Here is a 17425-nt window from a genome sequence, read left to right as displayed (position 1 = left end):
AGGTTGTCAGCATAGCCAAGAATCCTAACTTGCACCCTCATGTCGACTCCACCTGCCACTTGCTGTGTGTTTCTAATTACTTTTTCCAACACTAGATTGAAGAGAATTGGAGAAAGCCCATCACCCTGCTTCACACCGGTCTGTATTTGAAACAGGTCCGAAAGGTCACCTTCTGCTTTCACTCTTGCTCTCGAACCAGCTACTCACACCTGCACCATTTTTCGGAGTTTTCGAGGAATTCCCAGCTCTTCTAACACCTGCCATATTATTTGCCGTATCATTAAGTCATAGGCTTTAGAAAAGTCTATGAAAATATTATGAAATTATATGCTTGGTTTAATCATTTATCCAAGTGTAAGCAAACAAAGTTTGCTCCTGAAGTATCTTCAGGACTGGGGCAACTCGTGGCAAAGGTGGTATGACTTCACATCACCTTTACCACAAGTTGCCCCAGTCCTGAAGATAATTCAGGCATAAACTTTGTTTGCTTACACTTGGATAAAGGATTAAACCAAGTATATAATTTCTTGGTATCTTTAATTTATACTAAATTTTATTGCTTTAATGATGTTTACTGAAATATATGTGCAATACTTACAGAGATAAATAACAAAAAAGAAGACTCAAATATAACCAGAGGAAAGAAAAAAAGCTCAAAAAGCTCTAAGCAGAAGGTAAACGCACATTAATAGCATTGTTGCAATAATGGTTTCAGCTGTGTGTGTTCATTTGTTAAATGTTTAGAAAACATGATTTTAAGTTGATTATAGAAATATTCTCTTTAAATATTAATGTCTTTTCTTATATATTCATTTATTTTCCTAATTAGAGATTGAAATATGGCATGATTAAACTAAAAAATGCTTGAGTTTGTCTTCTTGAGATTCATATTCATAAATTATTCATTTTTTTAATTTATTATATCTTAAATTTAAAAAAAATTATTTCACATTTTACACATCTCGTATAATGTTAATTATTTTAAGAAGGCTGGATAAAATATCCATGTTAGCATAACGATTAGACTGAAGTTTCACTCTGAAACTGAAATTATTTTAGATAGCATATGCTACTTTTATGATTGCCCCACTTAAAATGCATAATTTTGCTGAGAACTTTTTGTTTTATTAGCAAGACAGTTGCTGCTGTTTTTTTTTTTTTTTTTAATATTGAGCTCATGCATGAAAGAATGAAAGGTTGGTATCAACCTATAGTACATTGGTACCATGTATGGGTAGCAGGTTGGGAAAGGAAAACCTTTTTTACATTTGATTTAAAAACCTGCATATCGTATTCCTTAGGAAACACATCAGGGGAAGACTGTACAACGGTACTGCATTAGCAGGGATGGAGGAGGAAAAGAAACTTTTTCTGTGGGTTTCAAAGTGTACTGTGAAGGGATGTTGGGCAGCGGGTTTAAACCTCTTTAGGGTTTTTATCAGACATTAGATGAAAGCCAAAATACCATAATGGAAGTTTGTGTATTCAGTATCTGTTAATTGAAAATTAAAATGATTATTTAGAACATGGGAAAAAATTGTCAAGATATTATTGAAGCCTATGCAGTACTTTATTATGGATTATAGTGAGGCTGTTCATCCTATAGTGCATTAGATATAGTATTATACTACTGTGGATAGGCCCAAATGTTGAGAAGAATGGAGATACTTGTTAAGGAGGGATAAAAGATGACTAACTTTATTTAAGTGTTTTAGTAAAATAAGACAAACCAAATTTTCACTGTGAAACTGAAACAGTTTTATATAGATAAATGTTGATAAACATGCAAATACACATTTTATATTAATGGGTGGGAAGAACAAAATATATTTTCTATCAATTGTTTCAAAATAATACATGCACTAATGAGGCAACTTAGGTATTATGCTACTCTCCATTTTATAGGGATAGCGTTTGTATGTTACTTAGTTAATAAATTTAAATATAATTACAATCAATTTTCACTTTTGAGAACCTCAGGAAAAGTTTGTTATAGTTAGTGATCAACTGTTCTCTGCTATAGGGAATTTTTGTTAGAATAGCATTGTGTTTATGGGACTGTGATCAGGACTTTGCAGTACTTTATTATGGATTATAGTGAGACTGTTCATCCTATAGTACATTAGATATAGTATTATACTACTGTGGATAGGACAAATGTTGAGAAGAATGGAGATACTTGTTAATTTTAGATTTGAAGGTCATCTTATGAGGGTGTTGGCTTTAGTGAGGTTTGAGAATTTAATCCAGCCTAAAACAGTATGATGCCAAGATCAAACTGTTTTAGGCTTTTTCTTTCACCTCTTTTGCAGAGTGCTGCAGTATAAATCTGATATTTTGCTTTAATATTAGTTTATATGGAGATCATTTTTTTTGGCAAAATTTTTACACGAGGAATATAAGGCTCAGGCTAAGAAAGTGACTAGTATTGTAAGGAGAGATATATTATAGTGGATGAATTATCTTGCTGGATGTAGAGGGGACATGGGTAATCAATGCAGATGACATAGTTGAGCTGTTTAATGATCACTTTATTAGAGTTTTCCATCCTTGTACTACAGGCTTTATTCCCAGAAGGATAATGAGTGGTGAATGTTAGAAGTGATTGAAGAGGATGTATTCCAAATACTGAGTATGCTAAATGTCAGTGAGGCAGGGGAGACTAGATGGAATTTCACCACATTTTAAGGAAATGGGACAGGTTCTTGGAGAGTGGAAGGAGAGTAAGATAGTGCCATTGCATAAGGGGTGGTAGAATGGGATATCAAATTATATGCCTATTTGTGTTTCTTCTGCAGTTAAGATTTTGGAGAAATTGATGAGAACTCGTATACAGAATTGGACTAATGAGGGCAATATTATTTCTGCAAGCCAACATGGATTTGTTAAAGGGTGCTCTAGTTTTAGTCATCTGGTTACCTTTTACAATACAGTAACAAGAACAGTGGATGAGGACAAGGCATACACTGTAATTTTTCTGGATTTTTCAAAGGCATTTGACACAGTACCACATGACAAATTGGTTTTTAAGTTGCAACATATGGGTTTGGATATCAGGTTAGTGGATTGGTGACTGGCTTTCTGATAAATATCAGTGTTGTATATGTGGGAGCAGTATCAGGGAGTAGGAAGGTTGTAAGTGGTGTTCCAACAGGGCTCAGTACTGGGACCATTACTGTTCAATCTTTATGTCAGTAATATTGTCACAGGACTACAGGGAGATGTTCAGTTGTTTGCAGATGATGTGAAACCTGGGAAGGTTATTAGTAAAATGTTGGGTTCTATCCAAGCTGAATGTTTAATTAAATATTTAAATATTTTTAAAGGAACTTAATTAAGATTCTTTATGATTCTCTCTAACTTTCCAACATCTGCAAACAGTTGAATAAACTCCTCTCAAACCTTATCATCTATATAAATTAAACAACAGCAACCTCAGAACAGATCCGTGTGATACATTGTTTGCCACTCTTCGATTTCAAGATATCTCTCTCTATACACAACTCAAGCACTTGTATGACAGAACAATCGCATAGCATAGCATCAATTACACTGTAATAGTTTTTCACAATTCATCTTCAGTGTGTCATTTTAATCTCAAGTCTTTGTTGACCACCATCCCATATCCAGAAACACAAACCTATTTCTTTTAGCTAACTGTCCCTGTATCCAAGTTACCAATTGCTATCTATCCTCATCATCTCAATTTCATAAAAAAATCAAGTTTTTGTGCAGTATTCTACCAAATGCCTGTGTGAAATAAAAAAAAAAAAAAATAATATCAATATCTCCTCTACTCACTACTGTTGTCTCCCTATTATAAAAATTAATTAATGAAACAAGTCTTCCCTTAACAAACTTATGCTACCCTCTGGAAAGATTCTTGTTCTCGTCAGGCATTCCAATTTTGTATTCTCTCACCTCTAGCTTCTCTCTCCTTCATCATTGCATCTGAGGCACAAACTGGCCTATAGTTTTCAACACCAACTTTGATGTTCATTTATGCATTATCACTACTACTATTTCCCCCCCCCCCCTCCATCTTCAACTGTTCCTATTGCAAGACTTACTGAACAACTAAGTCAAGGGCTCTTTTAGCTTTTGCCCATTTCCTTAATATATAAGACTGTATCCTTCCTTAATATATAAGACTGAAGGATACAGTCTTATATATTAAGACTTATCCCACAGCTTTTAATATTTTAAGACTTATCCCACAGCTTTTAACATCAAACTTAAAAATTTCAGTTACTTGGCATTCATGAATTGCTGATCACTGCTTATTTCCACTTGCATTCAGCCTAATCTCTCTACCTATTTCATTTAGCATCAGTCTAATTTAAAATTCTAATTTCATCCTGAATGGCTTCTCTCTCTCTCTCTCTCTCTCTCTCTCTCTCTCTCTCTCTCTGCTTATTTTCCATTTGTATTCAGTGCTACTTAAAATCCTAGATTTTATATATCCTAACAAAATACTGAATTGCCACTGTACCTTCAGTATATGTCACTAGTTTGCCATTTCCAGTTTTACTAGTCATCTTATACTAGCTTCATAACTAGCATTTTCTAGGATTTTGCTTTGCTACCTCAGCCAATTTCATATCAGTTTTGTCTTCTTTGTTTATATTATACCTGCTTGAGCAGTATGTATAATAAAATTGGAATGATAAAGAGAACATTAGCTTGGTCCCTACAGAAGGACGACATGGAAATAATTCTCCATTTTTGGAAGGAAGCAGAAGGAGTGCAAAATTCTTTTTCATAAAGGAGGTCTAAGACAGTGGTAGCAAATTATAGACTAATCAGTATCTTGGGAGTGGTGCTAAACATATTGGAAAAGTTGGTCAGAGACAGAATTCTGGAATGGGAAGATAAGAATATGATGTTCAGTGTGTGTGTGTGGGGGAGGCACATCATGGCTTTGTGAAGGGACTGTCATACCTTGGTAATTTACTTTTCATAATAATTGTGACAGCTGAATAGGATAAAGGAAATAGCTACATAATGATACTGCTGGATTTTATTATTATTATTATTATCATCTGATCTCCATGGATTCAGAGACTAATTATGGGCAGTAAACACTATCACACAAAGCTCATTCAACCATGCCTTAAACTGATTCAGTGTGCCAACATTCACAATACACTCAGGCAATGCATTCTACTTTCCATGCAAAGAACCTTCTCACTCCTCTGCTCATACCCTCATTATTGCATACTCCACATTCTAAACACTGCTGACCACCTTTGTGAATCTTCTCTGGACCCTTTCTAACATATCCTCATTATAATGAAAACCCAGTGACCAAATCTGTGCCCAGTAATCCATATGAGGCCTCATCAAGGCTTATATACTGGAATCATAACCTCTTTATTTCTGCATGTCAGGGTCCTCAACATCATTGCCATTATGTGATGTGAGGATTTCATAACTTATGCAATGTAGCCTGTGAATTTCAGGTCCATATCCACCATCACTCCAAGATCTCTTCTACCTCCTTTAAAGTTTGCTCACCAAGTGTATACTTTGCATCCCATTATTGCTTAGAAAATTTCAAAATCTTACACTTTGCAGCATTGAAATAGACATTTCCACTTACCCGTCCATTAATGCAATGTATTCAAGTCCCCCTTGTAAGGCCATAACATCTGCTTGACTCTGCATTGCTCTCCCCAATTTTGCATCATCTGCAAATAGCTGCATATCACCAGTTAAATCCATCCCAATATCTTTAATATACAAATTGGACAAACATGTCACCAATACAGACCCTTGCGGCATTCCACTAGTTATGACCCTCCATCTTCAGGACACTGTACCACATCCAGCTGTTTGATACCTATCTGATAGTTTGTCACTGATCCAACTCACTAGTCTGTTATCCATTCCCATTTCTTTCAGTTTATTTAACATCTTGTCTTGTGGCAGTCTATCAAAAGCTTTTGCAAAATCTAGGTATGCCACTGAATATGTATCACTTTTCCAAGATACTTGTCACACTATAGTGCATAAATAAATTAGTAAAACATGATCTCCCTTTCACAAGCCCATTCTGACAACCACAGAAAATACTGCTATTATCAACCAAGATCTGTATCCCAGTTCTCACCAATCTTTCCAGTACCGTAACCCAACTCGAGATATACAGATCGGCCTATAATTTGTTGCTAAGCCTTATCACTACCTTTATGAAGTGGAACAATTTTACCTTCTTTCTACTCTTGGAACCTGTGCTGTAAGACTTATTAAACAGGCATGCCAATGCCAATTCCCTGGACCATTCCCTTAAGACAGGTGATGATGTGCCATCAAATCCAATCACCTTATTGACATCAAGCTTATTTATTTCCTCATATACCTTCTGCTCGCTCACAATTAAATTATCCTCTCCTATGTCCTCTACACTTGAGTTTTTCATGACTTCACCCTGATGAGGATGAAACACCCTTATGAATTGTTCAGTGAATAACTCAATGATTTCTTCTGCAGCAGTTACCATTCTACCATTTTCATCCATTAACATCATCTTACCATAATCATTTTCTTAAAATTTAAATTAAGGGATATTACATCCCATATTGTTTCACAGCCAAATAAGAAACTCAAGGAGTTTCATGCCGAATATAGAAACTATATATAAAGTTCGGCGAGTCCAAGCGTAAGCAGATACCTGGATAGTGCAACACATAGTCCATCTAGTAGTGCAACACATGGCAACTCATAGTAAGGGTGGAGCAAGCTCTGTTCACTGTTCTTGGTATTTTCCCATAATGTGAAACCCAGCTCCTAAGAGCTGTATTACTGTTCTCTCCTATTATGAGAGAGGGTCACTACCCAGACTGGTTTCAACCTTTATTGAGGTCTCATCAATGAGTAGCTAGACCTAGATAATACCAAGTTTGTAGCAAACAGAACTTACATACCCTACTATAAGAATTGCCAAGCAGGTGTCCTAATAAATTACTAAATATATGAAGAGCCAAAGGCTTCAATTCGGCGATGTAACATTATTTAAATTAAAGGATATTACGTCCCATATTGTTTCACAGCCGAATAAGAAACTCAAGGAGTTTCATGCTGAATATAGAAACTATATAAAGTTTGGCGAGTCCAAGCGTAAGCAAATACCTGGATAGTGCAGCACATAGTCCATCTGGTAGTGCAACACAGGGCAACTCATAGTAAGGGTGGAGCAAGCTCCGTTCACAGTTCTTGGTATTTTCCCATAATGTGAACTCCAGCTCCTAGAAGCTGTATTACTGTTCTACATTATGAGAGAGGGTCACTACCCAGACTGGTTTCAACCTTTATTGAGGTCTCATCAGTGAATAGCTAGACTTAGATAATACCAAGTTTGTAGCAAACAGAACTTACATACCCTACTATAAGAATTGCCAAGGAGGTGTCCTAATAAATTACTAAATATATGAAGAGCCAAAGGCTTTACGTCATCGAATTGAAGCCTTTGGCTCTTCATATATTTAGTAATTTATTAGGACACCTCCTTGGCAATTCTTATAGTAGGGTATGTAAGTTCTGTTTGCTACAAATTTGGTATTATCTTAGTCTAGCTACTCACTGATGAGACCTCAATAAAGGTTGAAACTGGTCTGGGTAGTGACCCTCTCTCATAATGTAGAACAGTAATACAGCTCCTAGGAGCTGGGTTTCACATTATGGGAAAATACCAAGAACAGTGAACAGAGCTTGCTCCACCTTTACTATGAGTTGCCCTGTGTTGCACTATCCAGGTATTTGCTTACGCTTGGACTCGCTGAACTTTATATAGTTTCTATATTCAGCATGAAACTCCTTGAGTTTCTTATTCGGCTGTGAAACAATATGGGATGTAATATCTCTTAATTTAAATAATTTTACATTGCCAAATTGAAGCCTTTGGCTCTTCATATATTTAATAATTTTTTATTTTTTTTTTTCTACTGGCCACATATCTGAAAAACCGTTTAGGGTTATTCTCGTCATGATTTGCTAATTTCTGCTGATACTCTAATTTTGCTGTTCTTACCAACTGAGTCACCTTTTTGGCTTGCTCTTTATACTCATCTTGCAATTTATTGCTACCATTATTCATCTTGTGCTGCCTCCACAGTGCCCTCTTCTTCTTCCAAATTTCATGTTGAATCCCTTTATTCTTCTACTTTATTCACTCTTTTCACCTTTGTAATATATCCACACATCGATACCGTTAAATATCTTTTGGTCAGATCCCATGCAGTATTTATCTCCTGCCTGCTTAACACCTCATTCCATGTTATAGCTCCAAGCTCTCTGCTTAGCTTTTCATAATTACCAGATTTGTAATTCAACATATATCCTTTTCTCACAGAAGTCTTCATATGGAAGACTTCTTTTATCACAGAAGTCTTCACAACCCAAGCGATCACTTCATGATCACTCTCACCAACTGGAGGGAAGTGTGAAACCCCATTCATAATCACATCGTCTTATGAAATGATCAAAAATCTAAAACTGTTGATTGTCATGTGCCCTCTTTTACATACTGTCCAAGATAGTTGTCTCTCAAGAACTCAAGGCATTGACTTTCCTTGTTCCCAAATGTTATCTCTTTATTCCAATCTATACTAGCATAATTAAAACCACTCATAATAATCACCCTTTTTTGTTCACTAATTTAAGTTGCTTATACATTTCTTTATCACCACACTCCACATTCCCTGGCCTATAGCAGCATTTGACTAAATATCGCTTCCTGTACCTCCACCTCACACCATGCTGACTCATAACCAATGTAACTATTTACATCTCATATCCACTTTCCATGGACATAATTCACCTTTATCATCAACAGCATCTCTTCCCTGTCTTCTTGTTCTATCTGCACAGAAAACACAATATCCTTCCATTTCTATTGTCATTTCTATTTTCCTTATTCCAACAATTTTTTGGTCAAGTAAACTCAATCAACAAAAACATTTCATCTCCCTTATTTCTGATGCTTGTGGAATTTGTAAATAAACACAGCAATTCACTTTTAGGTGTATAACAGGTTGTGCCCATTTCACATGTAGGTTGTGATTTTCCCACACTTAACCATTCCCAGTTGCCTCTATCACTACTTAATGTATCCATCTCTTCAGACTCATCTACATCCAGTTCATCCCAGGTCATACCATTCCGATACTGACCATGCCCATACACATATTCATTACTACTTCTAACATCCACTCTCCTTATACTGTCTCACTGTCTGTCCTTACTCACCTCCATTTCTCTGCCCATCTTGCATTCTCATTCTATCATTATCACTCACAGAACTACTGTCCTCATTTACAATAGCTTCTTTCTCAGCATTTCCACTCTCCTGATCTCTTGCTTCACCTCTTATTATTCTGCTCTCTTGCTCACATCACTAGTTCCTCCTTGCAGCAGTAGCCTATCCATCTGACTCACACCAAATCCAGTCGATTGCATACCACAAATTCACAAAGTGAACACCCCTCTCCTCAGAGAGCTCTGCCAACAAAAACTTTTGTAAAGGCATTTGACAGACCACTTCTCCTATCACTCCCAAGATACTGATTGGTCTGTAATTTGCTACTGCAGTCTTAGAGCCTCCTTTATATAAGCAAATGAAATATCTGCCCTCCTTTCACTCACATAAAACTCATCATCATGGAACTATAAAACATGATTATAGCAAACTCAAGAGGCAGCTTACAGTGATATCCTGGAATGTGGAATTGCACTCCATGCTATCTTTGTAAGGAAAGGAAATCAATGCTGCTTGGTCTCGACTCAGGAATTATCTTGCAGAGGGAATGACTGAGTGTATTCCAAAGGTCAGAGATTAAATAAGGTAAGTTTACATAAAATAGATCACTGAAGAGGTGAAGCATGAAATCAGGAAGATAAAGGCATTGTGAAGGCAGCACAAGATGAGTAGAGATAATCACTTACATGAGGAGTACAAAGAGCAAGTAAGGAAAGTGACTCACTTAGTAAGGGTAGCAAAAGTGTGGTATGAGCAGCAGTTAGCAAATGATGCTAAAAGAAATTGTAAGGAGTTTTTTCAATAGTAGAAGGAAGAATGATTATGATAGGATGATCTGGTCATTGATGATGGGAGAATGATAAACACTGAGGAAGATATAGTAGAGGTATTAAATGAACAGTTCATTCAAGTATTCCATCCTTGTGATTGTAACATAATACAGAACTTGAGAGCAGTGGGAATTGGAGAGGAACCAATTGAGTAAACTTGATGTCAACAAGGCCATGGGATTTGATGGTGTATCACTGCATGTCTTGAGGGAAAGTTCCAAGCAGATAAAAACAGATTTGATGTTTATCTTTAACATGAGTCTTTGATTATCCTAGTTCCTAAAAGAATAGAAAGATGGCAAAATTTTTCCCCATCATAAAGGAGGTGATAAGACTAAGACTTCAAATTATAGACCAATCTGCTTGTCTGGAGTTGTGGTCAAGGTGTTGGAGAAGCTAATGAGGAGAAGGATTCAGGACTCTGCAGACAGCAGAATTCTCTTTAATGCACAGCATGGGTTTTCTAAAGGAAGATCATGTTTTAGCAATCTGCTTACTTATTATAACAAGGTGACAAATACACTGGACAAGGGGGATACATATTACAGTAGTATATTTAGATTTTGCAAAGGATTTCAGTAGATTATCACAGGACAAACTAGTAGTTAAATTGGAACAGATGAGGTCCGAATTGATTAGTGTGTTCGATTGGCTTTCTGATGGGTATCAAGAAGTTGTATATGAGGGAGTGATATCTCAGAAGAGGAAAGTCACTAGTGGCATGTCCCAGGGATCTGCTTTGGGGGCCATTGTTGTTTAATTTGTATGTAAATGACATTGGAAAAGGCTTAAATGGTGATATACAGTTGTTTGCAGATGATCTAAAGTTCATACACAAAGGTCAAAGGAGCTGTCAGTTCTTTAGCACATTCTCTCAAAACCTGTGGTGAAATACCGTCCACTCCCACAGCATTACTGACATCCAGAGTACTCAGTATTTGGAACACACTCTTCTCTTGCTCCTCTAAACCTTGAACCTGCCCTACCCCTCAAGTATTAAAACCTTCTCCAGAATGAAATACTCCAATAAAGTACTAATTGAACAACTCCACTAAATCCTCTGCATCAGTCACTCTATTCCCATTTTTATCCCACAATGTCATTCTTCCACAATCATTTCTCCTCCTACTGGCAACAGCTAAAAAATTCCCTAGGATTTTCGTTGGATCTTAGTGCCAATCTCTTGTTATATTCCAGTTTTGCCTTCCTCACCATACTAGTCACTCTCCTGGCCTGAGTCTTATTCTTCATGCATCTGCTCTCTATCCCTCACCTTATATCTCTTTCATAATCTCTTTTTCACCTGCAGTTCCTGTTTGATATTGTTTGTCATCCACTTTACACCAAATTGTGTCTTCTTCACTCGTGGAAAACAGCTTACTATTGCTGATTCATTCACAATTTCCGAAGCACTAATGATATCCTGGTCTTCCAATTCTGCCCTCCATGGAACTGCCCCAAGTTGATCTTCTTCTTCTTCTTGACTTCGTGTATTAGGCAATTGTTTGCCTGTAACATTTTAAAAAGTTTTCTGCCCATCTCCTCCTGGGTCTTCCTCTTGATCAGTGTCCCTTTGGTTTATATTTCCAGGCAATATTTGGCCATATGTCCTCATTCATTCTTTCTATGTGGTTTTTCCAGTTCTTTCATTGTGATGTCTTCTGTTATGTTAATTATGGATAATTGTTTTCTTATTTCTTCATTTCTTATCTTGTCTATTCTTTTATAACCTATGAGCGGTCTTATGAACTTCATTTCTGTGGCTTCCACTTGTCTTTTACCTCATTTTCCCCAAGTCCATGTTTCACTGCCATATTTCAGAATTGGTTTGACTATTATTTTGTATACTTTTATTTGGGTTGTTCTATACATCTGTGTATTGAAGTGGCTGTTCAAAGTTCCAATGACTGCTAGGAATTTTTGCTTTTTATATGCAATGTCAATTTCTCCATTGAGGCTTATGTAATTTCCTAAATATTTAAATTTGCTCACGTGTTCTATTACTTTGTTGTGGATGACTAGTTTGCATCTTTTAATTTCTTTAATTTGAAATGCTATTGATTTCGTTTTATTTATTGAGATTTTCATGTCATGATGTTCTATTGTTTTGTTCAATACGTGTAGATTTTTCTGTAATTGGTCTTCATTTTCAGCAAAAATAACTTGATCGTCAGCATACAAAAGGTTGGTTAATTCTTTATATCCTATTTTAATTCCTATGCTTTTGTTTTTCCTCCACTCTCTTGAATTTTTTCCATATATATATATTGAAGAGTGATAATCCACTTCCTTGAATGAGACTTCTATTGGTTTTAATTTTTTCAGTTGTTTCATTATTAATCTTAATTTTAATATAGCTTTCTTCCATTATATTTGCTATTGCTTTTGTGGTTTGAGGTGGAGCATTCAATTCATACAGTATATTGATTAATTTTGTTCTGTTGATTTGATCGTATGCTTTCTCATAATCCAGGAATGCCATATATGTTGGTAGGTTAAATTCTATTCTTTTTTTCTATAATTTATTTGAGTGTAAATGTGGGACCTGTGGAGGATCTTCCTTTCCTAAAGCTGCACTGTTCTTCTTCAATAATTTCCTCGGCCCATGGTGTTAATTTACTTTTAATTATATCTAGATATATTTTATAGCATGTATTTAATAAGGATATTCCTCTGTAGTTTCTGCAGTCCTTTCTGTTTCCTTTTTTGAATATGTTTATGACTGTTGCTATCTTCCATTCTTGTTGGATGTTTCCTTCTTCCCATATTCTGTTTAGGAATTTAATTAATCTTAATTGGAATGGTTAGAGCTGTATTTATATAGTTCTGAATTTATTCCATCTTCTCCTGTAGCTTTTCTATTTTTTAGTTTTTCCAATATGTTCTTCAGATCATTTAACTGTATTGGTTCTTCATTGGTTTCTTGACTTATTATTTGTTTTATTTCAATTTGATTATTATTATTTAGAAGCTGGGTGTAGTAATTGGTTCATTCTTTTGTGGAGGGGGCCTTCTAATTGTAGATTATCCTTTGTTTCTTGAGTCATTTTTTTAATGATTTTATCGCTCTTTAGTTGTGAGGTCCATTTATGTCATGCTCTAATCTTGATACAAATTTTTCCCAGTCTTGTCTTCTGATTTTCCAGGTTCCTCTTCTTGTTATTGCTCTGATTCTTTTATATTCCATTTCATTTCCTATGGTTCTGTCATTTAACCATTTAAGGTATATTTCTTTTTTCTTTCTTATCAAAGATTCTATTTCTGGGTTCCAGGTTCTGAGTCCTTTCCTTTTTCTTTGCAGTTTTGTTCTTATGGCTTCATATGCTGCTTGTTTTATTATTTGTTTAATGTTTTGCCATTAATTTTCTATATCTGTACTTCATTTATTTTCTTTGTATGATTTGTAAATCTTTTTTGATATAGTTCTCTGATGCTATCTTGCTCTAACAGTTCTATCTTAAATTGCTCATACTTTTGTTTTTGTGTTCTTGTATTGTTTCTATTTCTCTGGTTTGGGATCTTAATAGTACTGATTAATAAATAATGGTCTGAGTCAATATTGCATCCTCTGTATACTCTGCAATTTCTTACCATCTACTTTAGTTTTTCACCCTATTCAATGATGCTTTTATATTCTCTAGCTTCCCATATATATTTATGTATATCTTTATGTTTAAAGTTAAAGCCCCAAGTTGATATCTAAAACTATTATAATCACCTGCCTTATAATTCCACATATGTTCCCTTTCTTTGATACTTCTGCATGTCTATTCATCTTCCAAGTCAAAACCGCATGGTCACTCTCTCCAACAGTGGGGAGAGATGTCATCTCAGTTATTATCAGCTCTTCTGATTCTATGACCAAATCCAAGACTCTTGAACCTCTTGTTCCCTCTGTTGCATGTTGCCTAAGACATTTGTCCCTCAAGAATTCTAGAAATTCCATTCTCTTATTACTACATGCATTTTCCTCTTCCCAGCTTATACTGCTATAGTTAAAATCTCCCATAACAATCATTCTTCGTGCACTTGCCAAGCTCAGCTCCCTAAGCATCTCATACTCCCCACCCTCTGTACTCCTTGGCTTGTAGCAACACCCCACTAAATATCCTGTCTTGCCTACCTCTTCTTCACACCATATGCTTTCAAAACCATCAGTGTCACTACCTTCCAATGCTGCACCCTTAGAAGACATAAGTCATCACTTATAATAAGCAGTACTCTACCACCACTACCATGTTTTCTCCTCCTATCCTGCCAAAAAATGCTGTACCCTGCTACTTCTATTCCTGTTATTATATCATAGCACCACCAATTCATCTTTATTCCGGACTCCTGGCATTAGTATAAAGCATAAAAATGTCGCTGCTTCTATACTTATCATTATCCCCTCCAGACCCCACTGGACTCATTGTTATCTGATGTCGTCACCCTTCCCCCAAGCACCCATTCCCAAAAAAGGCCAACCCTGCTACCATCCACCCTGAGAATTCTAGTTTCCCTGCATTGACACACTGACTCATTCAGAAAACAGCAATCCCGTCCTTCCTCATTCAAATGCAATCAGTCTCTCACATACAGTTTCTTTCTGTCCTCAAATGCCCTTCAAGCATCCACATATTCCAATCCTCTCTTCTGGCATATTCTGGCTATTGTGCTATTCATTATTACTGCTCTTCTGCTAAGCTCCTCATTATCATACTCGGGTAACAACACACACACCATCTTTCCTCTGTGTTTTCTTTTGTACAACCTCAAGCATGAATCTCAGATCTCTTGTCACTCGATGTACACTGCCTCTCAAGTCATTCGTGCCCACCATCACAATCATTTCATCCACCCTTTCACCCTGCTTAACTGCCACAGCTGCACTTTCTATCATTCTTCCAGGCAAACACTCCTCTTGCATCATATCTTACACACTACGGATCATCGAGTCTCCATACATCACACCTCCTACCAACTCTGTTCCTTGATTGCTCACCTGCAACCCTCACTCTCTCTCTCCTCTAACCTTTTCTCACAGTGTTCCCCTACTTACCTACTGTCCTGGCATCACTCTATCCCTGCTTCCAACACTCCCTTGCATTCTTCTCATTTCTTCTCTCTGACCGTTTCCATTCTCTCTTCTTCTATCATTCCTATAACTCTCTCTCATTCTGGCTCTTCTATTGTTTTTATTCTCTCCTCTTCTACCATTCCCATAACTCTCTCTCACTCCTCCTCTGAATCGCCTACTCTCATCTTTCATACTTCACATCTCATTCCTGAGACATTCCATCTCCTCTTTGAACTCTCTCTCTCTCTCTCTCTCTGCAAGTTAATCACTCTTATTTGCCATTCATCCTCCCAATCAAGACCAACTCTGTAAACTTCAAAATCCTTCAAGTCTTCCACACTCCCCACTTTTATTTTTTCATTCATATTTCGCTCGTTATTCTTGCCTATCACACTACCCGTCTCTCAAGATTCTCCCACTCCTAACGCAACGAGATCAGTTATATTAACATCTAACTCACTGAATTCCTCCCATTGCCTCCATTTTATGCATATATGCACTCTCACTGCCACATTATCCAACTGCTGGGATGCATATATTATGATCATAATCCCATTCACATCTTGAAGATGCATATGATGATGATGGAACTGATGATGATAACATAAGTAAAATGTACATTAGAAAGATACTGAAACCAATTATAATGATTAAATGAATATAATTACTATAATTAAAATATTCTCAGCAGCTTATACATAACTTTAATTTATTACTCTCTGTGACCATTCATATCCAGACAGTTAACAATAATTGATTTAATTTTGCATTCTTCAAAATATTAAGAATCATAACGTATTTGTGAAATAAATATAAACCAATAAAATTAAATATAAATATCAGCATTATTGTCTATTAATGTGCAGTCTGCATGCATAATTAAGCCCTAGTTCATAATAAACTAGCAGACTAATAGACTGTCTGATTAAACTGTGGAAAATTTTGTTCATTAAGAGAAGATGGTGAAGAGCAGAAAGAGGTTACAACTAGAATCTTTATCTTAAGCTAATTGCATGCAGAAATTTTTTTACGTTAAGAAAGTCTTTAGAGAGAGAGATAAAGAAAAATATTATTTTTCTGCCATAATTGCCTATGTTATGTTAATAGAATTTTCAGGATGTGATGTGTGTGTGTGTGTGTGCGTGCATGCCATTTATAAATATTTTTATGTATGATGAAAATTTTTTATATTTTTATCTTGATAGGCATTCAGCCAGTTAAAGGGAGTTAATCAACAACATGATAATAAGACTCTAAATTCAGAAGATAGAGGTGAATCTTTTTTATCTACGCCTTCTGGTAGGGATAATTTTTAATTATTATTATTATTATTATTATTATTACATCACATGGAGTCAGCAGACTCATGGAGGGTGTAACAATATTAACAAAATCTTAACACTCCCCACATTAACAGCCTATTCTGGTAATGCATTCCACTCATTGACAATTCTCCATGGAAAAAATTTACTCCTTGCACTCTCTTCACCATACTTTTACACAAGTTCCAGGAATGGCCCCTGATTCTTCTCTTCATGCTTCTACCCTTTTTTATAATCCCCTCTGGTATCTCTCTCTCTCTCTGTTATTTGAAGTTATGGAACATTCCAGGTTTGTTAATAACATAAAAACTGGTGTACAGATAATAGAAAGCAGTGTTTCATCGTAGCACTTGAATACAGGTGGTATGGCAACACGACATTTTCCCATACCACCTATATTCAACTGCTATGAACTCAGTGACTTTGAGAGAGGTGTTATAATGGCATGCCACATTGGTGGTGTGCCCACAAGTGCCATTGATGCTCAAATGGAGCATCCAAAATCAGTGGTTGGTGATGTGATCAACAAATGGAAACGTTCTGACATCACATCACGAGTGCAGGAAAACACCCAGAATGGCCACCAAAAAATGACTAACAGGGATATGAGAATGTTAAAACAGATGGCATTACTCATTACAAAATCCAGCTATATTCGGCACAGACCATCTGTGATGAGTTCCAGACTGCCGGCAACACCACGTTGAGCTTCTTTTTGTACAGTATTAGTGCTCAACATGGTGTTGCTGGCAGTCTCCATTTGCTGGATTTCCATGGAAGAGCAGCAGAACACAAGTTGAACATCACAACAACGAATAAGGCAATTTGTCTCGCCTGGTGCAAAGAGCATGTGAACTGGACAACTGACCAGTGAGAAACGGTATTCCGGAGTGATGAATCACGGTTCACTTGTTTCCAGTCTAATGGCAGAGTGTGAGTGTGGAGGCAGCCTGGTGAA

General features: G+C 36.3%; 1 protein-coding gene and 1 pseudogene across 8 annotated transcripts in view; both read left to right on the top strand.

Moving 5' to 3' along the window:
- LOC150107813 (TRAF-type zinc finger domain-containing protein 1-like) overlaps positions 1-17425 on the top strand; it is a 337022-nt gene that overhangs the window by 153130 nt on the left and 166467 nt on the right. For 6 of the 8 annotated variants that reach the window (XM_090392060.1, XM_090392062.1, XM_090392061.1 and 3 more), the window contains exons 6-7: positions 601-674; positions 16351-16444. In XM_090392060.1, coding sequence (XP_090248186.1) covers positions 601-674; positions 16351-16444 — 168 coding nt within the window. The remainder of the gene's footprint in view (positions 1-600; positions 675-16350; positions 16445-17425) is intronic. The other 2 variants (XM_090392067.1, XM_090392063.1) reach the window with 1 other exon arrangement.
- Positions 4629-4727, top strand: LOC150107814 (U6 spliceosomal RNA; annotated as a pseudogene).

This window comes from Typopeltis vanoorti, chromosome 4, assembly GCF_054136105.1.
Source record: "Typopeltis vanoorti isolate ZY-2024b chromosome 4, IOZ_Tvanoo_1.0, whole genome shotgun sequence".
Lineage (NCBI taxonomy): Eukaryota > Metazoa > Arthropoda > Arachnida > Uropygi > Thelyphonidae > Typopeltis > Typopeltis vanoorti.
This window is presented reverse-complemented; position numbering and strand designations above follow the sequence as displayed.